At 46.4% G+C, this 21,499-nt stretch overlaps 2 protein-coding genes across 4 annotated transcripts in view; both read left to right on the plus strand.

Moving 5' to 3' along the window:
• Positions 1-21,499, plus strand: part of UCHL5 (ubiquitin C-terminal hydrolase L5) — a 329,337-nt gene that overhangs the window by 229,019 nt on the left and 78,819 nt on the right. The window lies entirely within an intron of this gene.
• Positions 84-4,154, plus strand: LOC143788365 (uncharacterized). The gene is made up of 4 exons (XM_077278010.1): positions 84-924; positions 1,053-1,171; positions 2,237-2,550; positions 3,212-4,154. The coding sequence occupies exons 1-3, from the start codon at positions 109-111 to the stop codon at positions 2,265-2,267; spliced, it is 966 nt and encodes a 321-aa protein (XP_077134125.1). The 5' UTR covers positions 84-108; the 3' UTR covers positions 2,268-2,550; positions 3,212-4,154.

Raw genomic sequence — 21,499 nt, forward strand, 5'->3', positions numbered from 1 at the left:
TTTTATTGGCGATTGCTGCAATCATTTTGGCTGTTTTTTTCATTATTATTTTCCCTTCCCCCCCCCCCCTCCCTCTTTTTCAGTTTACCATTTTTTTGCTAGTGGACCATGGATTGGGACACCCGTGAGGCGGCCTGGCAGGCCCAATCAGCTAATGTCTTTCTTCCTGGGGACACTCGGGTGCCGGATTCTGACTTTTCTAAATTGTCCATCGAATTAACATCGGCTCATAGGTTGGGCATCAGGCTATGGTGGAATATCCGTAGTCTAGAGGAATACATCAGGCTCAATATTGTCCCTCGGGGCTTGAGGATCCCCATTTATCCAGCATGGGAGCCTTCTTCTACATTTCAGGCCACTTGGGAACAAGGCCTATTGAAATGCTCGGGTATTATTATCAATATGTTGCTGGAGCATGATAGAGAATTATTATTGAATACGAAGATCAGAATTAAGGACCTGGAGGGCCAGCTCCTCAAATTTGATGATGTTAAACAGGTCCAACCTTTTAGAGCTAGGCTCAAGGAGAACCTGGACAAATATGAAAAAGATATCGTCAGCAAAAAGAAATCCAAGTTCACCAGAGATCGCTCTGACTTTGAGTCAGCCAGGGCATTTCAATGGCGGCACCAGGGCAATCAGAGACGGGTGCCTCGAGTTCTGAGGACCAGAGCTCCAGCACAGGAGTCTACTAGAGGCGCGGACTTCACCTCAGAGAGTGATTTTTTTATCCTCAGCGGAAAGCGAGGTAGACGTCGGATCCGTAGGGGCCGCAAGCGCCGGTCCAATATCACCACGGATAACCAGATTTGGGGGACGACATCCACAGGTCCAGAAGCAACATCGGAACCGTCGCAGATACTAACGGGTCCCCCCTCTGGGGCCAACTCGGGACCAACAGGGACGTCGGATAACGTATTACAGGTCATTAATTTGTCTGATTACGTTCTTTCTACCACAGAACTGAGTGTCCTTCAGAGGGGTCTGACTTTTTCCCCTTCGCAAGCCGCAGACAAGTTTACCTTAGTTAAGGATTTATATTTGTTTTGCAGGCATTTAGTTCTTCGAGTTTTACACAACAGGCCCCAGACTATGAGGGACCTCGACCAGACGGACCAACAGGTTATGCAGGATCTTTTACGGCTACTTCAGGAGAACGAATCTGGTGGAGGTAGGAATCGTTTTCCATATCGTAATAAATCTACTGTGGCACCTCCTTTTTCCCTAATACCATCCATTAGGGTCTTCTTTGAGTTAACTAAAAAAGATATCCTGTCTATGCCCGTACGTCCATTGCTCCCTTCCAATTTGAGTAGGGAGGAACAACGGGCTTTGTCTAGCCTCAAGAACAATGACTTGTTCTTGATTAAAGAAGCTGACAAGGGGGGCAATGTGGTCCTTTGGCCACATGCCCTCTACTTGGAGGAGGCCAATCGACAACTGGGTAATCAAAGGTTTTACAGAAAGCTTCCATCGGATCCCTCAGCAGTTTTTGGTGCTCGCCTCAGGACTCTGTTGGAGAGGGCCAGGGACCTCGGCATCATAAATCACCAGGAATTTCGGTTCCTGTGGGTTGAATGTCCCATCACGGCAACCTTTTATATGCTGCCTAAAGTCCACAAGGACATCCACAGGCCGCCGGGCCGGCCCATTGTGGCCAGCATCGGCAGCCTGTGTGAGAAAGCTTGCATCTATGTGGACCACTTCTTGCAACCATTGGTCAAGAGCTTACCATCTTTTGTTAAAGACTCGGCACACTTCATTAACATCTGTCGCTCTTTGAAGCTTCCGCCAGGGGCCATTTTGGTCACATGTGACGTCGAATCGCTGTATTCAAACATTAGCCACGAAGATGGCATAACGGCGGTCCTATACTTCCTGGATATGGTGGAACATTCGGATCGCATGCACGACTCTCTAGTGGTGGACTTGCTCAATTTTATCCTGAGGCATAATTATTTTTTGTTTGACAGGAGATATTACCTACAAACGTCAGGCGTGGCCATGGGTGCCAGATGTGCACCTGCTCTGGCAAATCTGTTTTTGGGATGGTGGGAGGCTACGGTGGTCTACCCATCATCCACTTTCAGGAATAGAATTGCCCACTGGTCACGTTATATTGACGATGTTTTCTTTGTTTGGGTGGGCACTATGGAGGACTGCAGGAGCTATATTGAGTCTTTGAACATAAATATGCATAACATTCTACTTACGTACTCTATGTCATCCTCCGTAGCCACGTATCTCGACCTACAGATCAGGATTGAGGAGGGCGGCTCCATCTCTACCAGGTTGTTCCGGAAGCCGACGGCCACAAATAGCCTTTTGGATTACAGAAGTTTCCATCCACGACACACTCGGGATGGAGTGCCCATAGGCCAATTTCTAAGAATTAGAAGGAATTGCACGTCCGATATGGACTTTCGAATGGAAGCACGAAGTCTCACGGATCGCTTTAAGGACAGGCATTATCCACATAGAAGCATTTCAAAGGCATTCCAACGAGCAAGACTTCATACTCAGGATTCTTTATTACCAGCGTCTATCAAGGTACGTGAGGACAAACCCAGGTTCATTACGGGTTATAACAACAACTGGGGTGACCTCAAGGCAATATTACACAGGCACTGGGATATTCTTACCACGGACCTCCACACCGCAGATGTGGTCAGTGCACAACCCTTGTTGGTTGCCAGACGGGCTCCTAACTTTAGGGATATGTTATCTAGGAGCCACTACAGGAGGCAGACTGTGAGTATTAATCGAGGCATCAAACTCAGAGGTTCTTTTGCTTGTGGGGGTTGTAGTGTCTGCCCACATATGGGGGCCACAAGGGACTTCTTTGTTCATCCCAGGGATGGTAGCCGGCATAGACTTTTGTCATATGTTAACTGCAAGACCACGTGCGTTGTTTACGCTCTCATTTGCCCATGCCAGCTCATATACGTGGGTCAAACCTCGCAGGAGCTGCGTCGGAGAGTGCAGAAGCACTTCTCCACAATCAATCTGGCCTCCAATGATTCTGCTAAAGGCAAAGTCCTCACCCCGGTGGCGGCTCACTTCCTTATCCATCATGCGGGTAGTGTAGCTAACACTAGGGTGGTCGGCCTGGAACATGTCCGGACTTCCAACAGGGGGGGCCCGTTAAAACCGTCCTTGCTACGCTGTGAATCCTGTTGGATCTTTAATTTGTCTTCTGTTGCCCCAACAGGTCTCAACGAAGAACTTTTATTTACGGGCTTCCTTGGATGAGTTTCGTCCTGACTTCCCCTCCTGCTGTCCATTATATCTACGGACTGGATGGTTCTGGACCTCTCGTTTATCTCCGGAGTCATTCTCTATGGACTTTGGGCACACTCCATCTGTGTGGGAATTATTTTCTTTCTCTGGACAAAATGGATTTTCCGTGTTTCCGTGGAACTGCCTTGGATCTCCTTTTATGGGATAATTTGCGCCTCTGTATATGTGCACCTGGACTCGCTCGGTTTTTATGGATCTGACTCGATTGCCCCAATGCACGGCACCTTATATTTATTGCCGGGACTGGTTATACAAGGGGTATCTTATTCATTATATCCTCTTGTAACTATATGGTTTGGTATGGTACTAGGATTAGGGGTTTGCTTCCAGACTTTGTGTATGGCCTATGGATTGTACATGTATTATAGTTATTTCCGGCTCATGGGACATTGGGATAGGGTTGGGTCTCCTTTATTTTCTTTTATATCTTATGGTACTTTGGATACCAGGTAAGCCAGCATTTCACTGGTCTTCATCCTTGCCGCCCAGTAGATATAGGGTTAGGATGGACTAGTACTTCCATCCCTTCCATCCCTTTTGCCTCATGCATATATCTTCTACTGGGCTTTGAGGTCCCCTCATGCATTATACAGGTCTCTGTCCATTTGGGCGGATATGACTTCTATCATTTGATGTTCTTGTATGGACATCATTATCAATTTTCCATACTTACCCTTTTGCACAGCCAACAGTCCATGCATACAACATATGTTCATACACCAGTCTTGCTGTACTGTTATTCACTTAATAAAGATTATGGTTAAAATTTCTTTGTATATATTGTCTACCTTTCCTGTGTTTATTATGATTTGTATGTTTGTTTGCATATATGGCATGGTCAGGTGTGTGTGTGTGTGTGTGTGTGTGTGTGTGTGTGTGTGTGCGTGCGTGCATGTGTGTATGCCTTTGATTATCATATGAGCATGTTTGCATGCATGTCCCCCGGGGGTTGGCTGTCATGTGGCTCAATACCCCTGTGACAATTGGGATCTCCCGTTTTTTCTTATTATCATTTTTCCTATCTGGCCAACCGTGCATTTTTGGTTTTTTACCCCTTTTTCTTTTTCTTTGTGTATATTTATGCGCTTTGAGGCTGATCACCTTTTGGCTATACACAATTTTGGGGTTACTACCATTTGCCCCTTTTCCTTGGTCCTGTCTACCATGATCTATATTACTAAGGCTCCTGACTGGTGCTTATTCATGGATTTCCTCCCTTTCTGGACATTCAGCCCCAGTAGGGGGCATTTTAATGGGGCTCTTGGCGCTATTGCTTTTTTGCAGCTGGCTCCCCTTGATTGCACGCATATGGGCTTGTCCCTGCTGTTCACACTGACAGCGGTTACTTTTTGTTTGTATCTTGGCTCGGCTGAGTCATGTATCATTCCACTCTCATACAGTAGCGCTCTTCTGCGCATGTCCAGTTAGTGAACACATCCAAGCAGGGCTCCAGGCGCTTTTGCGCCTGCGCTGTGGGCTCTCACCATTCTGCCAGCGGTCACTCCCCTTCACTTCCCCACATGGCTGGGCGGTAAGTTTTTTCTTTCCATGGTCTTGCGCTGCTGTGCGCACGTGCGGCCGGCGGCGCCGCCTTTCTGTCACATATGTGCCGTGTCTCTTATTATTTGGGTGGTATTTATACAGGATTTAGGATACACGTCAAAACACTTCCCCTGACGAAGCCCTCTCCTGAAGGGCGACACGCGTTGGGCTGCATTGGTCCCTGTCCAGTCTATCTGCCTGTTGCTCCACGGACTTCTCCCGTCTGGTAATATTCCATCTTAGCATTGTCTGGCAGCTATTTTGTCTGTGCCGACTTTTTGGGCTCTGGGGCGTTATTTTGTAGCTGGTCTTTCCAGACTCATACCAGTGTTCCATGAGCCACATATGTGTTCAGGCAGGTGTTAGGTTCTCCAACCTTATATTGGATAGCTTGGTGTCTTTCTTGCTTACCTTATATGGTTTTCACTCAGGCTTGGGTGCAGGCAGGCTTTAAATTATTGTTAATCATTACATGTACTTTAGGTCATATGTACTATTGTATTGTGTTTATATGATATCTACATGGATGGGGCCCTTTGCTTACAGTTTTTAAGTATGTTTTATTGTGGTGTGTTAATAACCTGTTCAAGCACCATGTATTTCCTTCAGGAAATGCCCATCTAATATATAATTGCCTAGAATACTACTTCCTGCAATTTGTGCCAACTTCCGTGGCTTTGTCCGGAGCTAATGTCCGGAGCTAATGTCCGGAGATAAGTGACGTCACCAGTGTCCTACACCCAGGCAGAGCACAGGGGCCCCAGGCAGCATATGGGGCCCCAGGCAGCATATGGGGCCCCAGGCAGAGCACAGGGGCCCCAGGCAGAGCACAGGGGCCCCAGGCAGAGCACAGGGGCCCCAGGCAGCATATGGGGCCCCAGGCAGAGCACAGTGGCCCCAGGCAGAGCACTGGGGCCCCAGGCAGAGCACTGGGGCCCCAGGCAGAGCACAGGGGCCCCAGGCAGAGCACAGGGGCCCCAGGCAGAACATGGGGCCCCAGGCAGAGCACCGGGGCCCCAGGCAGAGCACAGGGGCCCCAGGCAGCATATGGGGCCCCAGGCAGCATATGGGGCCCCAGGCAGAGCACAGTGGCCCCAGGCAGAATATGGGGCCCCAGGCAGAGCACAGGGGCCCCAGGGAGCATATGGGGCCCCAGGCAGAGCACAGTGGTCCCAGGCAGCTTATGGGGCCCCAGGCAGAGCACAGGGGCCCCAGGCAGAACATGGGTCCCCAGGCAGAGCACAGTGGCCCCAGGCAGAGCACAGGGGCCCCAGGCAGAACATGGGGCCCCAGGCAGAACACAGGGGCCCCAGGCAGAGCACAGGGGCCCCAGGCAGCATATGGGGCCCCAGGCAGAGCACAGGGGCCCCAGGCAGCATATGGGGCCCCAGGCAGAGCACAGTGGCCCCAGGCAGAGCACAGGGGCCCCAGGCAGCATATGGGGCCCCAGGCAGAGCACAGTGGTCCCATGCAGAGCACAGGTGCCCCAGGCAGCCTATGGGGCCCCAGGCAGAGCACAGTGGCCCCAGGCAGAGCACAGGGGCCCCAGGCAGAGCACAGGGGCCCCAGGCAGAGCACAGGGGCCCCAGGCAGCCTATGGGGCCCCAGGCAGAGCACAGGGGCCCCAGGCAGCATATGGGGCCCCAGGCAGAGCACAGGGGCCCCAGGCAGCATATGGGGCCCCAGGCAGAGCACAGTGGCCCCAGGCAGAGCACAGGGGCCCCAGGCAGAACATGGGGCCCCAGGCAGAGCACAGGGGCCCCAGGCAGAGCACAGGGGCCCCAGGCAGCATATGGGGCCCCAGGCAGAGTACAGGGGCCCCAGGCAGAGCACAGCGATATTTTGGACCACTGTGCGGTGTTTCAGACCCCCTTGTGATGTCTGGGGCCCTGTTCTTAAGTATATTAAAGATTAAAGTAACGTATATTAAAGTATATTATAGATCAAATTTGTCACGTTTATGAGCACCATTGAGTGATATACTCAAGAATGACATAATTTTTCAACATTTTATGGTTTCAAACTGTAAACACTCAGAGTTTTTTTTACTTCAACCAGAAAACCTTAACGGTTCATAAAAAACTTGACTGTTCAGGATATGATAAAAGTCATAGTATTCTGAATCTTTAACTTATAAAGATACCTTTACATGGGGTGATTATTGGTTCCAGAGAGGCTTTCGGCCGATAATCGTACACATGGCTGGTGACAGGACAATACAATATAAACGTTCAAAGGTAAACACTGATAACATTAAAATCTAATATATAATTGCCTAGAATACTACTTCCGGCAATTTGTGCCAACTTCCGTGGCTTTGTCCAGAGATAATGTCCGGAGATAAGTGACGTCACCAGCGTCCTACACCCGCTCAGGGTGGACAAAGATATATGCCTTCGTGGTGCGCGGCACTTTTCTGATTGGTTGCCGCCTGCCGCGAGCGACCATTCAGAAATGTGCCGTACTGTCAAGAATTGTCAAGAGCTGATGAGTGCAGCCATTTTTTGTTCTTTCTTACTATTATTTATTAATTGTATTATTCTTACATTTGAATAAATAAAGTACATATGGATTCTAGACTCCCGATTCTTTAGAATCGGGCTGCCATCTAGTATATATATATACTAGCTGTTTCCAGCCAGCTAACGCTCGGCACGCTCATTGCTATCTAATTAACGCTGCTGGTGATTAAACTAAAGTAAATAATGACAACAATCCTACGATTTAGTTGATATTGTTGTTGTCGATCAGCTACTGCATCGTTGTCCGGATTTTCCTGCGGCCTGTGAGATCGACCTGGCGACTCTTCTTGGCTCATTTTGTTTTGGAGAATGCGGATGCAATTAAATGTACATTTACCTTGGCTGAAGTGGTTGAATTACATAGAAAGGAAGTGCTGCGTGTGGTAATGTGGGGGAGCGGAGCCTCGTGTGGTAATGTGTGGGGACAGCCTCGTGTGGTAATGTGTGAGGATGAAGCCTCTTGTGGTATTGTGTGGGGACGAAGCATCGTGTGGTAATGTGGAGGGACGGAGCCTCGTATGGTAATGTGTGGGGACAGAGCCTCGTGTGGTATTGTGTGGGGACGCAGCCTCGTGTGGTATTGTGTGGGGACGCAGCCTCGTGTGGTGATGTGGGGGGACGGAGCCTCGTGTGTAATGTTGTGGGCACGGAGCCTCGAGTGGTAATGTGGGGGCCGGGTTTATGTGTGGTAATGTGATGGGGGGCGGGATTATGTGTGGTAATGTGGTGGGCGGGATTATCTGTGGTAATGTGGTGGGGGGCGGGATTATGTGTGGTGGGGGGGCGGGATTATGTGTGGTACTGTGGTGGGGGGGCGGGATTATGTGGTGGGGGGCGGGATTGTGTGGTAATGTGGGGGGCGGGATTCTGTGTGGTAATGTGGTGGGGGCGGGATTATGTGTGGTAATGTGGTGGGGCGGGATTATGTGTGGTGTGGTGGTGGGGGCGGGATTGTGTGGTGATGGGGGAGGGATTATATGTGGTAATGTGGAGGGGCGGGATTATGTGTAGTAATGTGGGGGGCAGAATTGTGTGGCATTGTGATGGGGGGCGGGATTATGTGTGATGTGGTGGGGGCGGGATTATGTGTGGTGGGGGGGCGGTATTATGTGTGGTGATGTGGTGGAGGGGCGGGATTATGTGTGGTAATGTGGTGGGGGGCGGGATTATGTGTGATAATATGGTGGGGGGGCGGGATTATCTGTGGTAATGTGGTGGGGGGGCAGGATTATGTGTGGTAATGTGGTGGGGGGCAGGATTATGTGTGGTAATGTGGTGGGGGGCGGGATTATGTGTGGTAATGTGGTGGGGGCGGGATTATGTGCGGTAATGTGGTGGGGGCGGGATTATGTGTGGTAATGTGATGGGGGGCGGGATTATCTGTGGTAATGTGGGGGTGTGGTATTATGTGTGATGATGTGCTGGGGGCAGGATTATGTGTGGTGATGTGGGGGGGCGGGATGATGTGTGGTGATGTGGGCGGGCGGGATTGTGTGTGGTGATGTGGTGGGGGGCAGAATTGTGTGTGGCAATGTGGTGGGGGGCGGAATTGTGTGTGGTAATGTGGTGGGGGGCGGGATTGTGTGGTATTGTGGTGGGGGGCGGGATTGTGTGGTAATGTGGTGGGGGCGGTATTTTGTGTGGTAATAGGGTGGGGGGGCGGGATTATATGTGGTGGGGGTGGAGCTACTGTGCAGGGGGCGGGATTATCGAGTAATCACGATGCCTCTTATATATATATATAGATATAGATGACGTGTAACATTTCATGAATTTGAGAGATGCTCTGTCCCAACCCACACATCACCCATATTGACATAGCTTGCCACGACTGGCGTAAAAACTCTAGAAAGCACAAGAGTTTTGCACAACTCTGAATTTGCGCAAAAATAATGCTTCTCATTAAGGCTTTTTACTCCAGAATTCTAGTGTAAACATCTTAGTGAATCAGCACCTATGTTTCTTGGAAGACTAGTGCAAATGGCAGTTCCTCTACAGGTTTTCCTCTCTGCTTTTTGAATTACATAATGGTGGCCATGCTACTAAATTCATGGAGAACCACTTTTTAACCCCTTTTTAGCCAATTTGGTATTTAATGACCAAGTCAATTTTTACAATTCTGACTACTGTCACTTTATGAGGTTATAGCTCTGGAACGCTTCAATATATCCCACTGATTCTGAGATTGTTTTTTTCATGACATATTGTACTTTGTGTTGGTCTTAAAATTTCTTCAATATACAGTGGGTACAGAAAGTATTCTGACCCTTTAAATTTTTCACTTTGTTTCATTGCAACCATTTGGTGAATTCAAAAAAGTTCATTTTTTTCTCATGTACATTCTGCAACCCATCTTGACTTAAAAAAAAAAAAAAAAAAGTAGTAGTTTTTGCAAATTTATTAAAAAAGAAAAAACGAAATATCACATGGTTTTAAGCTAATACAGCCATGAGTCTTCTTGGGAATGATGCAACAAGTTTTTCACACCTGGATTTGGGGATCTTCTACCGTTCTTCCTTGCAGATCCTCTCCAGTTCTGTTAGGTTGGATGGTGAATGTTGGTGGACAACCATTTTCAGGTCTCTCCAGATATGCTCAATTGGGTTTAGGTCAGGGCTCTGGATGGGCCAGTCAAGAATGGTCACAGAGTTGTTCTGAAACTACTCCTTTGTTATTTTAGCTGTGCGCTTAGGGTCATTTTATTATTGGAAGGTGAATCTTCGGCCAAGTCTGAGGTCCACAGCACTCAGGAAGAGGTTTTCATCCAGGATATCTCTGTACTTGGCCGCATTCATGTTTCCTTCAATGACAACCAGTCGTCCTGTCGCTGCAGCTAAAAAAACACCCCCATAGCATGTGTGCCACCACCATGTTTCACTGTTGGGATTGTATTGGGCAGGTGATGAGCAGTGCCTGGTTTTCTCCAAACATACCGCTTAGAATTATCACCAAAAAAGTCCATCTTAATCTCATCATACCAGAGAATCTTATTTCTCGTAGTCTGGGAGTCCTTCATGTGTTTTTTAGCAAACTCTATGCGGGCTTTCAGATGTTTGGCAATGAGGAGAAGCTTCCGTAGGGCCACTCTGCCAAAAGGTCTGACTGGTGAAAGGCTGCAGTGATAGTTGACTTTGTGGAAATTTCTCCCATCTCCCTACTGCATCTCTGGAGCTCAGCCACAGTGATCTTGGGTTTCCTCTTTACCTCTCTCACCAAGGCTATTCTCCCACAATTGCTCAGTGTGACTGGACAGCGATTATGGAGGCCATTGTGCTCTTAGGAACCTTGAGTACTGCAGACATTCTTTGTAACCTTGGCCAAATCTGTGCCTTGCCACAAATCTGTCTCTGAGCTCATTGGCCAGTTCCTTTGATCTCATGATTCTCATTGGGTCTGATATGCACTGTGAGGTCTTATATAGACAGGTGTGCGCCTTTCCAAATCAAGTCCTATCAGTTTAATTAAACACCGCTGGACTCCAATGAAGGAGTAGAACCATCTCAAGGAGGATCACAAGGAAATAGACAGCATGTGATTTAAATATGATTTTCTTAGCAAAGGTTCTGAATACTTATGACCATGGGAGATTTCAGGGTGTTTTTTATTAAATTTGCAAACATTTCTACATTTGTTATTTTCAGTCAAGATGGGGTGCAGAGTGTAAATTAATGTGAAAAAAATTACCTTTTTTGAATGTAACCCCTTCCCGACCTTTGACGCCATGTAGGCGTCATGAAAGTCGGTGCCAATCCGACCTGTGACGCCTATGTGGCGTCATGGAATGATCGCGTCCCTGCAGATCGGGTGAAAGGGTTAACTCCAATTTCACCCGATCTGCAGGGACAGGGGGAGTGGTACTTCAGCCCGAGGGGTGGCTTCACCCCCCCCGTGGCTACGATCGCTCTGATTGGCTGTTGAAAGTGAAACAGCCAATCAGAGCGATTTGTAATATTTGGCTGGAAACACTGGACTGCACCCCCCCCACCGCCACCGGTCACCTTCCCAGTCCTCCATCCTGTGCTCCGCTCCCCTCCGTCGTCCCCTCTCCTGTCCTCTCCCCCCGTGCTACGATCCCACCCCCTGCTCCGATCACCCCCCCCCCCCCCCGTGCTCCGATCACACCCCCCCCCCCCTGTGCTCCGATTCCCCCCCCTCGTGCTCCGATTCCCCCCCTCATACTTACCGAGCTTCCCGGTGTCAGTCCGTCTTCTCCACGGGTGCCGCCATCTTCCAAAATTGCCGGCCGGCAGATTCGTTCCAGCTACATTTTGATCACTGTGATAAAACCTATCACAGTGATCAAAATAAAAAAAATAGTAAATGACACCCCCCCCCCCCCTTTATCACCCCCATACGTAGGGACAATAATAAAATAAAGAAAATATTTTTTTTTTCCACTAGGGTTAGAACTAGGGGTAGGGTTAGGGTTAGAACTAGGGTTAGCGTTAGAATTAGGCTATGTGCACACGGTGCGGATTTGGCTGCGTATCCGCAGCGGATTGGCCGCTGCGGATTCGTAGCAGTGTTCCATCAGGTTTACAGTACCATCCGCTATGCCCATGGTGCGGAAAATACCACTCGGAAATGCTGCGTTGTATTTTCCGCAGCATGTTAATTCTTTGTGCGGATTCCGCAGCGTTTTACACCTGTTCCTCAATAGGAATCCGCAGGTGAAATCTGCATAAAAAAACACTGGAAATCCATGGTAAATCCGCAGGTAAAACGCAGTGCCTTTTACCTGCGGATTTTTCAAAAATGGTGCGGAAAAATCTCACACGAATCCGCAACGTGGGCACATAGCCTTAGGGTTAGGGCTGGAATTAGGGCTAGGGTTGGAAATAGGGTTAAGAATAGGCTTGTCGTTAGGGTTATGGTTAGGGGTGTGTTGGGGTTAAAGTTGGGGTTGGGGTTAGGGTTAGGATTAGGGTTAGGGTTGGGATTAGGGTTGTGCTTAGGAGTGTGTTGGGGTTAGGGTTGGGATTAGGGTTAGGGGTGTGTTGGGGTTAGTGTTGGAGTTAGAATTGAGGGGTTTCCACTGTTTAGGTACATCAGGGGTCTCCAAACGCAACATGGCGCCACCATTGATTCCAGCCAATCTTGCGTTCAAAAAGTCAAATGGTGCTCCCTCCCTTCCGAGCCCTGACGTGCGCCCAAACAGTGGTTTACCCCCACATATGGGGTACCAGCATACTCAGGACAAACTGGGCAACAACTATTGGTGTCCAATTTCTCCTGTTACCCTTGCAAAAATAAAAAATTGCTTGCTAAAACATAATTTTTGAGGAAAGAAAAATTATTTTTTATTTTCACGGCTCTGTTTTATAAACTTCTGTGAAGCACTTGGGGGTTCAAAGTGCTCACCACACATCTAGATAAGTTCCTTGGGGGGTCTAGTTTCCAAAATGGGGTCACTTTTGGGGGGTTTCTACTGTTTAGGCACATCAGGGGCTCCACAAACGCAACGTGACGCCCGCAGACCATTCCATCAAAGTCTGCATTTCAAAACGTCACTACTTCCTTTCCGAGCCCCGACGTGTGCCCTAGCAGTGGTTTACCCCCACATATGGGGTATCAGTGTACTCAGGACAAACTGGGCAACAGTTATTGGGGTCCAATTTCTCCTGTTACCCTTGTGAAAATAAATAATTGTTTGCTAAAACATCATTTTTGAGGAAAGAAAAATGATTTTTTATTTTCACGGCTCTGCGTTGTAAACTTCTGTGAAGCACTTGGGGGATCAAAGTGCTCACTACACATCTAGATAAGTTCCTCGGGGGGTCTAGTTTCCAAAATGGGGTCACTTGTGGGGGGTTTCTACTGTTTAGACATATCAGAGGCTCTGCAAACGTAACATGATGCCCGCTGACCATTCCATCAAAGTCTGCATTCCAAAACGTCACTACTTCCCTTCCGAGCCCCGGCATGTGCCCAAACGGTGGTTTACCACCACATATGGGGTATCAGCGTACTCAGGAGAAACTGGACAATAACTCTTGGGGTCAAATTTTTCCTGTTACCCTTAGGAAAATTAAAAAATTCTGGGCTAAAAATCATTTTTGAGGAAAGAAAAATTATTTTTTATTTTCATGGCTCTGCGTTATAAACTTCTGTGAAGCACTTGGGGGTTCAAAGTGCTCACCACACATCTAGATTAGTGCCTTGGGAGGTTTAGTTTACAAAATGGGGTCACTTGTGGGGGAGCTCCAATGCTTAGGCACACAGGGGCTCTCCAAACGTGACATGGTGTCCGCTAATGATTGGAGCTAATTTTCCATTCAAAAAGCCAAATGGCGTGCCTTCCCTTCTGAGCCCTGCCGTGCGCTCGAACAGTGGTTTACCCCCACATATGGGGTATCATCGTACTCAGGACAAACTGGACAACAACATTTGGGGTCCAATTTCTCTTGTTACCCTTGGGAAAATAAAAAAATCCCGGGCTAAAAATCATTTTTGAGGAAAGAAAAATTATTTTTTACTTTCACGGCTCTGCGTTATAAACTTCTGTGAAGCACCTGGGGGTTTAAAGTGCTCACTATGCTTCTAGATAAGTTCCTTGGGGGGTCTAGTTTCCAAAATGGGGGTCACTTATGGGGGAGCTCCAATGTTTAGGCACACGGGGGCTCTCCAAACGCGACATGGTGTCCGCTAAAGATTGGAGCCAATTTTTCATTCAAAAAGTCAAATGGCGCTCCTTCCCTTCCAAGCCCTGCCGTGCGCACAAACAGTGGTTTACCCCCACATATGAGGTATCAGCGTACTCTGGACAAATTGGACAACAACGTTCGTGGTCCAGTTTCTCCTTTTACCCTTGGGAAAATAAAAAAATTGTTGCTAAAAGATCATTTTTGTAACTAAAAAGTTAAATGTTCATGTTTTCCTTCCATGTTGCTTCTGCTGCTGGGAAACACCTGAAGGGTTAATAAACTTCTTGAATGTGGTTTTGAGCACCTTGAGGGGTGCAGTTTTTAGAATGGTGTCACTTTTGGGTATTTTCAGCCATATAGAACCCTCAAACTGACTTCAAATGTGAGGTGGTCCCTAAAAAAAATGGTTTTGTAAATTTTGTTGTAAAAATGAGAAATCACTGGTCAAATTTTAACCCTTGTAACTTCCTAGCAAAAAAAAAAATGTTGTTTCCAAAATTGTGCTGATGTAAAGTAGACATGTGGGAAATGTTATTTATTAACTATTTTGTGTCACATAACTCTCTGGTTTAACAGAATAAAAATTCAAAATGTGAAAATTGCGAAATTTTCTCCAAATTTCCGATTTTTCACAAATAAACTCAGAAATTATCGACCTAAATTTACCACTAACATGAAGCCCAATATGTCACGAAAAAACAATCTCAGAACCGCTAGGATCCGTTGAAGCGTTCCTGAGTTACTACTTCATAAAGGGACACTGGTCAGAATTGCAAAAAAACGGCCAGGTCATTAAGGTCAAAATAGGCTGGGTCATGAAGGGGTTAACAAATGGCTGCAATGAAACAGAGTGAAAAATTTAAAGGGGTCTGAAAACTTTCCGTACCGACTGTAACTTGCGTTTATCTATGGAAAAAAAGCGGAAAAGTGAAAGATTTAGAAAATTTTGCAATTCTGTAACTTTTAATTTTTGTACCCTTAAATCAGAGAGGGGTGTCACACAAAATAGTTAAAAAATATAATTTCCCACATGTCAACTTAATATCAGTACAATTTTGGAAACATATTTTTTTTTTTGCTAGGACGTTGTAAGGGTTAAAAGTTGACCAACGATTTCTCATTTTTCCAACAAAATTTTCAAAACCATTTTTTTAGGGACCACCTCACAGTTGAGGTGAGTTTGGGGGGTCAATATAACAGAAAACATCCAAAAGTGACACCATTCTACTGTACCCCTCAAGGTGCGCAAAACCACATTCAAGAAGTTTATTAACCCTTCAGGTGTATCATGAGAACTAAAGCAATGTGGAATGGAAAAATGAACATTTTACTTTAAATTTTTTGTAAAAAATAAAATTTGGAACCAATTGTTTTTATTTTCACAAGGGTATCAGGCGAAAATAGACCTCAAAATTTGTTGTGCAATTTCTGCTGAGTACGTCAATAACCTATATGTGGGGGAAAGCCACTGTTTGGGTGCCAGGGAGGGAGCACCGTTTGACTTTTCGAACGCATACTTGGCTGGAATCAATGGTGGCACCATGTCGCGTTTGGTTACCCCCTGATGTACAAACAGTGGAACCCCCCTCAATTCTAACTCCAACCCTAACTCCAACGCACCCCTAACCACAGTCCTAACCCCAACATACCCCTAATCCCAACCCTAACACACCCCTAACCTTGATCCCAACTCTGACCGTAATCACAACCCTAACCCTAACTTTAGCCCCAACCCTAACTTTAGCCCCAATCCTAACCCTAGTTTTAGCCCAACTCACTTTAGCCCAACTCTAACCCTAATGGAAAATTGGTAATAAATATATTTTGTTAATTTAATTATTTTAACCTAACTAAGGGTGTGATAAAGGGGCAGTTTATTTGCTATTTTTTTTTATTTTGATCACTGAGATAAGGTCATAGTAACATAGTTAGCAAGGCCGAAAAAAGACATTTGTCCATCCAGTTCAGAATATGTTCAGTCAGAATAAATCCCCAGATTTACGTCCTTTTAAAGAACCTAACAACTGTAAGATACAATATTGTTTCGCTCCAGGAAGACATCCAGGCCTCTCTTGAACCCCTCGACTGAGTTCGCCATCACCACCTCCTCAGGCAAGGAATTTCAGATTCTCATTGCCCTAACAGTAAAGAATCCTCTTCTATGTTGGTGGAAAAACCTTCTATCCGCCAGATGCAGAGAATGCCCCCTTGTGACTGTCACCTTCCTTGGTGTAAACACATCCTCAGAGAGATATTTGTATTGTCCCCTTATATACTTATACATGGTTATTAGATCACCCCTCAGTCGTCTTTTTTCTAGACTAAATAATCCTAATTTTGCTAATCTTTCTTGGTATTGTAGTTCCCCTTTATTAATTTTGTTGCCCTCCTTTGTACTCGCTCTATTTCCATTATATCCTTCCTGAGCACCGGTGCCCAAAACTGTACACAGTACTCCATGTGCGGTCTAAGCAGGGATTTGTACAGAGGCAGTATAATGTTCTCATCATGTGTATCCAGACCTCTCTTAATGCACCCCATGATCCTGTTTGCCTTGGCAGCTGCTGCCTGGCACTGGCTGCTCCAGGTAAGTTTATCATTAACTAGGATCCCCAAGTCCTTCTCCATGTCAGATTTACCCAGTGGTTTCCCGTTCAGTGTGTACTGGTGATATTGATTCCTTCTTCCCATGTGTATAACCTTACATTTATCATTGTTAAACCGCATCTGCCACCTTTCGGCCCACGTTTCCAACTTATCCAGATCCATCTGTAGCAGAATTCAATCTTCTCTTGTATTGACTACTTTACATAGTTTTTTTATCATCTGCAAATATCGATATTTTACTGTGTAAACCTTCTACCAGACCTTTAATAAATATGTTAAAAAGAACAGGTCCCAACACTGACCCCTGCGGTACCCCACTGGTCACAGCGACCCAGTTAGAGACTATACCATTTATAACCACCCTCTGCTTTCTATCACTAAGCCAGTTACCCATTTACACACATTTTCCCCCAGACCCAGAATTCTCATTTTATGTACCAATCTCTTGTATGGCACGGTATCAAACGCTTTGGAAAAACCCAAGATATACCACGTCCAATGACTCACCTTGGTCCAGTCTATAGCTTACCTCTTCATAAAAGCTGATTAGATTGGTTTGATAGGAGCGATCCCTCATAAACCCATGCTGATACGGAGTTAAACAGTTATTCTCATTAACCCCTTAACGACCGCCGATACGCCTTTTAACGGCGGCCGCTAAGGGTACTTAAACCACAAGTCCGTTAATTAACGGCGCTGTGGAAAAAGTGAATAGCGCCCCCCAGAGTCGGATTTTCTTTGGGGTCTCGGTTGCCGAGGGTAGCCGAGACCCCAGAGAACATGATTCGGGGGGTTTTTACCGACCCACGAGTTGCGATCGCCGGTAATTAACCGTTTACCGGCGGTCGCAACAACAACAAAAAAACGCAATTTGCCATTAAATTTCTCTGTCCTCCGATGTGATCGCACATCGGAGGACAGAGAAATGGGGTCCCCGATAGCCCCCCAATACTCACCTATCTCCCCCGGTGATCCTCGTTGCTCCCGATGGGCGCCGCCATCTTTTTCCGGGGAACAAATGGCGGGCGCATGCGCAGTGCGCCCGGCACCTGGAAGATCTTTGGGGTCTCGGCTGCCGGGGGTAGCCGAGACCCCAAAGAACATGATCGGGGTCAGTTTTTACCGACCCCTGTTTTGCGATCGCCGGTAATTAACTGTTTACCGGCGATCGCAAAAAAAAAAGCGTTGTCATTCTCTGTCCTCTGATGTGATCGCACATCAGAGGACAGAGAAATAGGGGGATTCGGGGACCCTGTTATACTTACCGGTGTCCTTGGGTCCTCCTGCTTCTTCTGCTGGCCGCCGGCTTCTTGCTCCGGGAAGAAAATGGCGGGCGCATGCGCAGTGCGCCCGCCATGATCTACCGGCCGGCAGAGGAAGATTCTTCCACTTGTTTTATTTTGGTCACTGTGAGATCCTATCACAGTGATCAAAATAAAAAAAATAGTAAATAACCCCCCCCTTTATCACCCCCTTAGTAAGGAAAAAATAATAAAATTAAAAAATGTATGAATTTCTATTTTCCAGTTAGGGTTAGGGGTAGGGGTAGGGTTAGGATATGTGCACACATAGAATGGTTCTCTGCGGATTTTTCCGCAGCAGATTTGATAAATCCGCAGGGCGAAAACGCTGCGTTTTTCCTGCGGATTTATCACGGATGTACCGCGGTTTTTGTGCGGATTCCCCTGCGGTTTTACACCTGTGGTTTTCTATTATGGAACAGGTGTAAAACCGCTGTGGAATCCGCAGAAAGAATTGACATGCTGCGGAATGTAAACCGCTGCGTTTCCGCGTGTTTTTTTTTCCACAGCATGGGCACAGCGTTTTATGTTTCCCATAGGTTTACATTGTACTGTAAACTCATGGGAAACTGCTGCGGACCCGCAGCTGCGGAAACGCTGCGGATCCGCAGCAAAATCCGCAACGTGCACATAGCCTTAGAGTTAAGGATAGGGCTTGGGTTACGGTTAGGGTTAGGGTTAGAGCTAGGATTAGGGTTAGAGCTAGGGTTAGGGTTAGGGTTTGGGCTAAAGTTAGGGTTAGGGCTAGGGTTGGGGCTAAAGTTAGGGTTAGAGTTGGGATTAGGGTTTGGATTAGGGTTGGCATTAGGGTTACATTTGGGATTAGGGTTAGGTTTGGGATTAGGGTTAAGGCTAGGGTTGGGATTAGGGATAGGGGTGTATTGGGATTAGGGTTAGGTTTTGAGGTTAGGGTTGAGATTAGGATGAGGGGTGTGTTCGGTTTAGGGTTTTGATTAGGGTTATGGTTAGCTTTGGGATTAGGGTTAGGGGTGTTTTGGGGGTTAGGGTTGTGATTAGGATTATGGATCGGGTTGGGATTAGGGTTAGGGGTGTGTTGGGGTTAGGGTTGGAGTTAGAATTAGGGGGTTTCCACTGTTTAGGTACACCAGGGGGTCTCTAAACGCCACAGCCAATTTTGCGCTCAAAAAGTCAAATGGTGCTCCCTCCCTTCTGAGCTCTGCCGTGCACCCAAACAGTGGTTTACCCCCACATATGGGGCATCAGCGTACTCGGGATAAATTGGACAACAACTTTTGGGGTCCAATTTCTCCTGTTACCCTTGTGAAAATAAAAACTTGGGGGCTAAAAATCTTTTTTGTGGAAAAAAAAAAAAGATATTTTCCCGACTCTGCATTATAAACTTCTGTGAAGCACTTGGGCATTCAAAGTTCTCACCACACATCTAGATAAGTTCCTTGGGGGGTCTAGTTTCCAAAATGGGGTCACTTGGGGGAGGTTTCTACTGTTTAGGTACATCAGGGGCTCTGCAGATGCAACATAACGCCCGCAGACCATGCTATCAAAGTCTGCATTCCAAAACGGCGCTCCTTCCCTTCCGAGCTCAGCCATGCGCCCAAACAGTGGTCCCCCCCACATATGGGGTATCAGGGTACTCAGGACAAATTGGACAACAACTTTTGGGGTCCAATTTCTCTTGTTACCCTTGTGAAAATAAAAATTTGGGGGCTAAAAAAATCTTTTTTGTGGAAAAAATATATTTTTCTTATTTTTACGACTCTGCATTATAACCTTCTGTGAAGCACTTGGGCATTCAAAGTTCTCACAACACACCTAGATAAGTTCCTTGGGGGGTCTAGTTTCTAAAATGGGGTCACTTATGGGGGGTTTCTACTGTTTAGGTACATCAGGGGCTCTGCAAACGCAACATAACGCCCGCAGACCATTCTATCAAAGTCTGCATTCCAAAACGGCGCTCCTTCCCTTCCGAGCTCTGCCATGCGCCCAAACAGTGGTTTATCCCCCACATATGGGGTATCAGCCTACTCAGCATAAATTGCACAATAAATTTTGGGGTCCAATTTCTCCTGTTACCCTTGTGAAAGTAAAAATTTGGTGGCGAAAAGATCATTTTTGTGGAAAAAATATGATTTTTTTTATTTTCATGGCTCTGCATTATAAACTTTTGTGAAGCAGTTGGGGGTTCATAGTGCTCACCACATATCTAGATGAGCTCTTTGGGGGGTCTAGTTTCCAAAATGGGGTCACTTGTGGGGGGTTTCTACTGTTTAGGTACATCAGGAGCTCTGCAAATGCAACATGACACCCGCAGACCATCCCATCAAAGTCTGCATTCCAAGCGGCGCTCCTTCCCTTCCGAGCCCTGATGGGTACCCAAACAGTGCCCCCCCCCCTCACATATGGGGTATCAGCGTACTCAGGACAAACTGGTCAACAGATTTTGGGATCCAATGTCTCCTGTTACCCTTGAGAAAATAAAAAATTGCAGGCTAAAAAATCATTTTTGAGGGAAAAAAAAGGATTTTTTATTTTCACGGCTCTACGTTATAAATTTCTGTGAAGCACTTGGGGGTTTAAAGTGCTCACCACACATCTAGATAATTTCCATAAGTGGTCTAGTTTCCAAAACGGGGTCACTTGTGGGGGGTTTCTACTGTTTAGGCACATCAGGGGCTCTCCAAACGCGACATGGTGTCCGATCTCAATTCCAGCCAATTCTACATTGAAAAAGTAAAATGGCTTTCCTTCTCTTCCAAGCTCTGCGGTGCGCCCAAACAGTGGTTTACCCCCACATGTGGAGTATCGACGTACTCAGGAGAAATTGCACAACAACTTTTGTGGTCTAATTTCTCCTGTTACCCTTGTCAAAATAAAATTTTGGGGCAAAAAGATAATTTTTGTAGAAAAAATTCGATTTTTTTATTTTCACGGCTCTACGTTATAAACTTCCGTGAAGCACCTGGGGGTTTAAAGTGCTCACCACACATCTAGTTCCTTAAGGGGTCTAGTTTCCAAAATGGTGTCACTTGTGGAGCGTTTCCACTGTTTAGGCACATCAGGGGCTCTCTAAACATGACATGGCATCCGATCTCAATTCCAGCCAATTCTGCATTGAAAAAGTCAAACGGCGCTCCTTCTCTTCCAAGCTCTGCGGTGCGCCCAAACAATGGTTTATCCCCACATATGGGGTATCGGCATATTCAGGAGAAATTGCACAACAAAATGTATGGTTAAATTTCTGATTTTACACTTGTGAAAATAAAAAAATATGGTTCTGAATTAAAATGTTTGCAAAAAAAGTTAAATGTTCATTTTTTTCCTTCCACATTGTTTCAGTTCCTGTGAAGCACGTAAAGGGTTAATAAACTTCTTGAATGTGGTTTTGAGCACCTTGAGGGGTGCAGTTTTTAGAATGGTGTCACACTTGGTTATTTTCTATCATATAGACCCCTCAAAATGACTTCAAATGTGATGTGGTCCCTAAAAAAAATGGTGTTGTAAAAATGAGAAATTGCTGGTCAACTTTTAACCCTTATAACTCCTTAACAAAAAAAAATTTTGTTTCCAAAATTGTGCTGACGTAAATTAGACATGTGGGAAATGT

Source organism: Ranitomeya variabilis, chromosome 8, assembly GCF_051348905.1.
Source record: "Ranitomeya variabilis isolate aRanVar5 chromosome 8, aRanVar5.hap1, whole genome shotgun sequence".
Taxonomy (NCBI): domain Eukaryota; kingdom Metazoa; phylum Chordata; class Amphibia; order Anura; family Dendrobatidae; genus Ranitomeya; species Ranitomeya variabilis.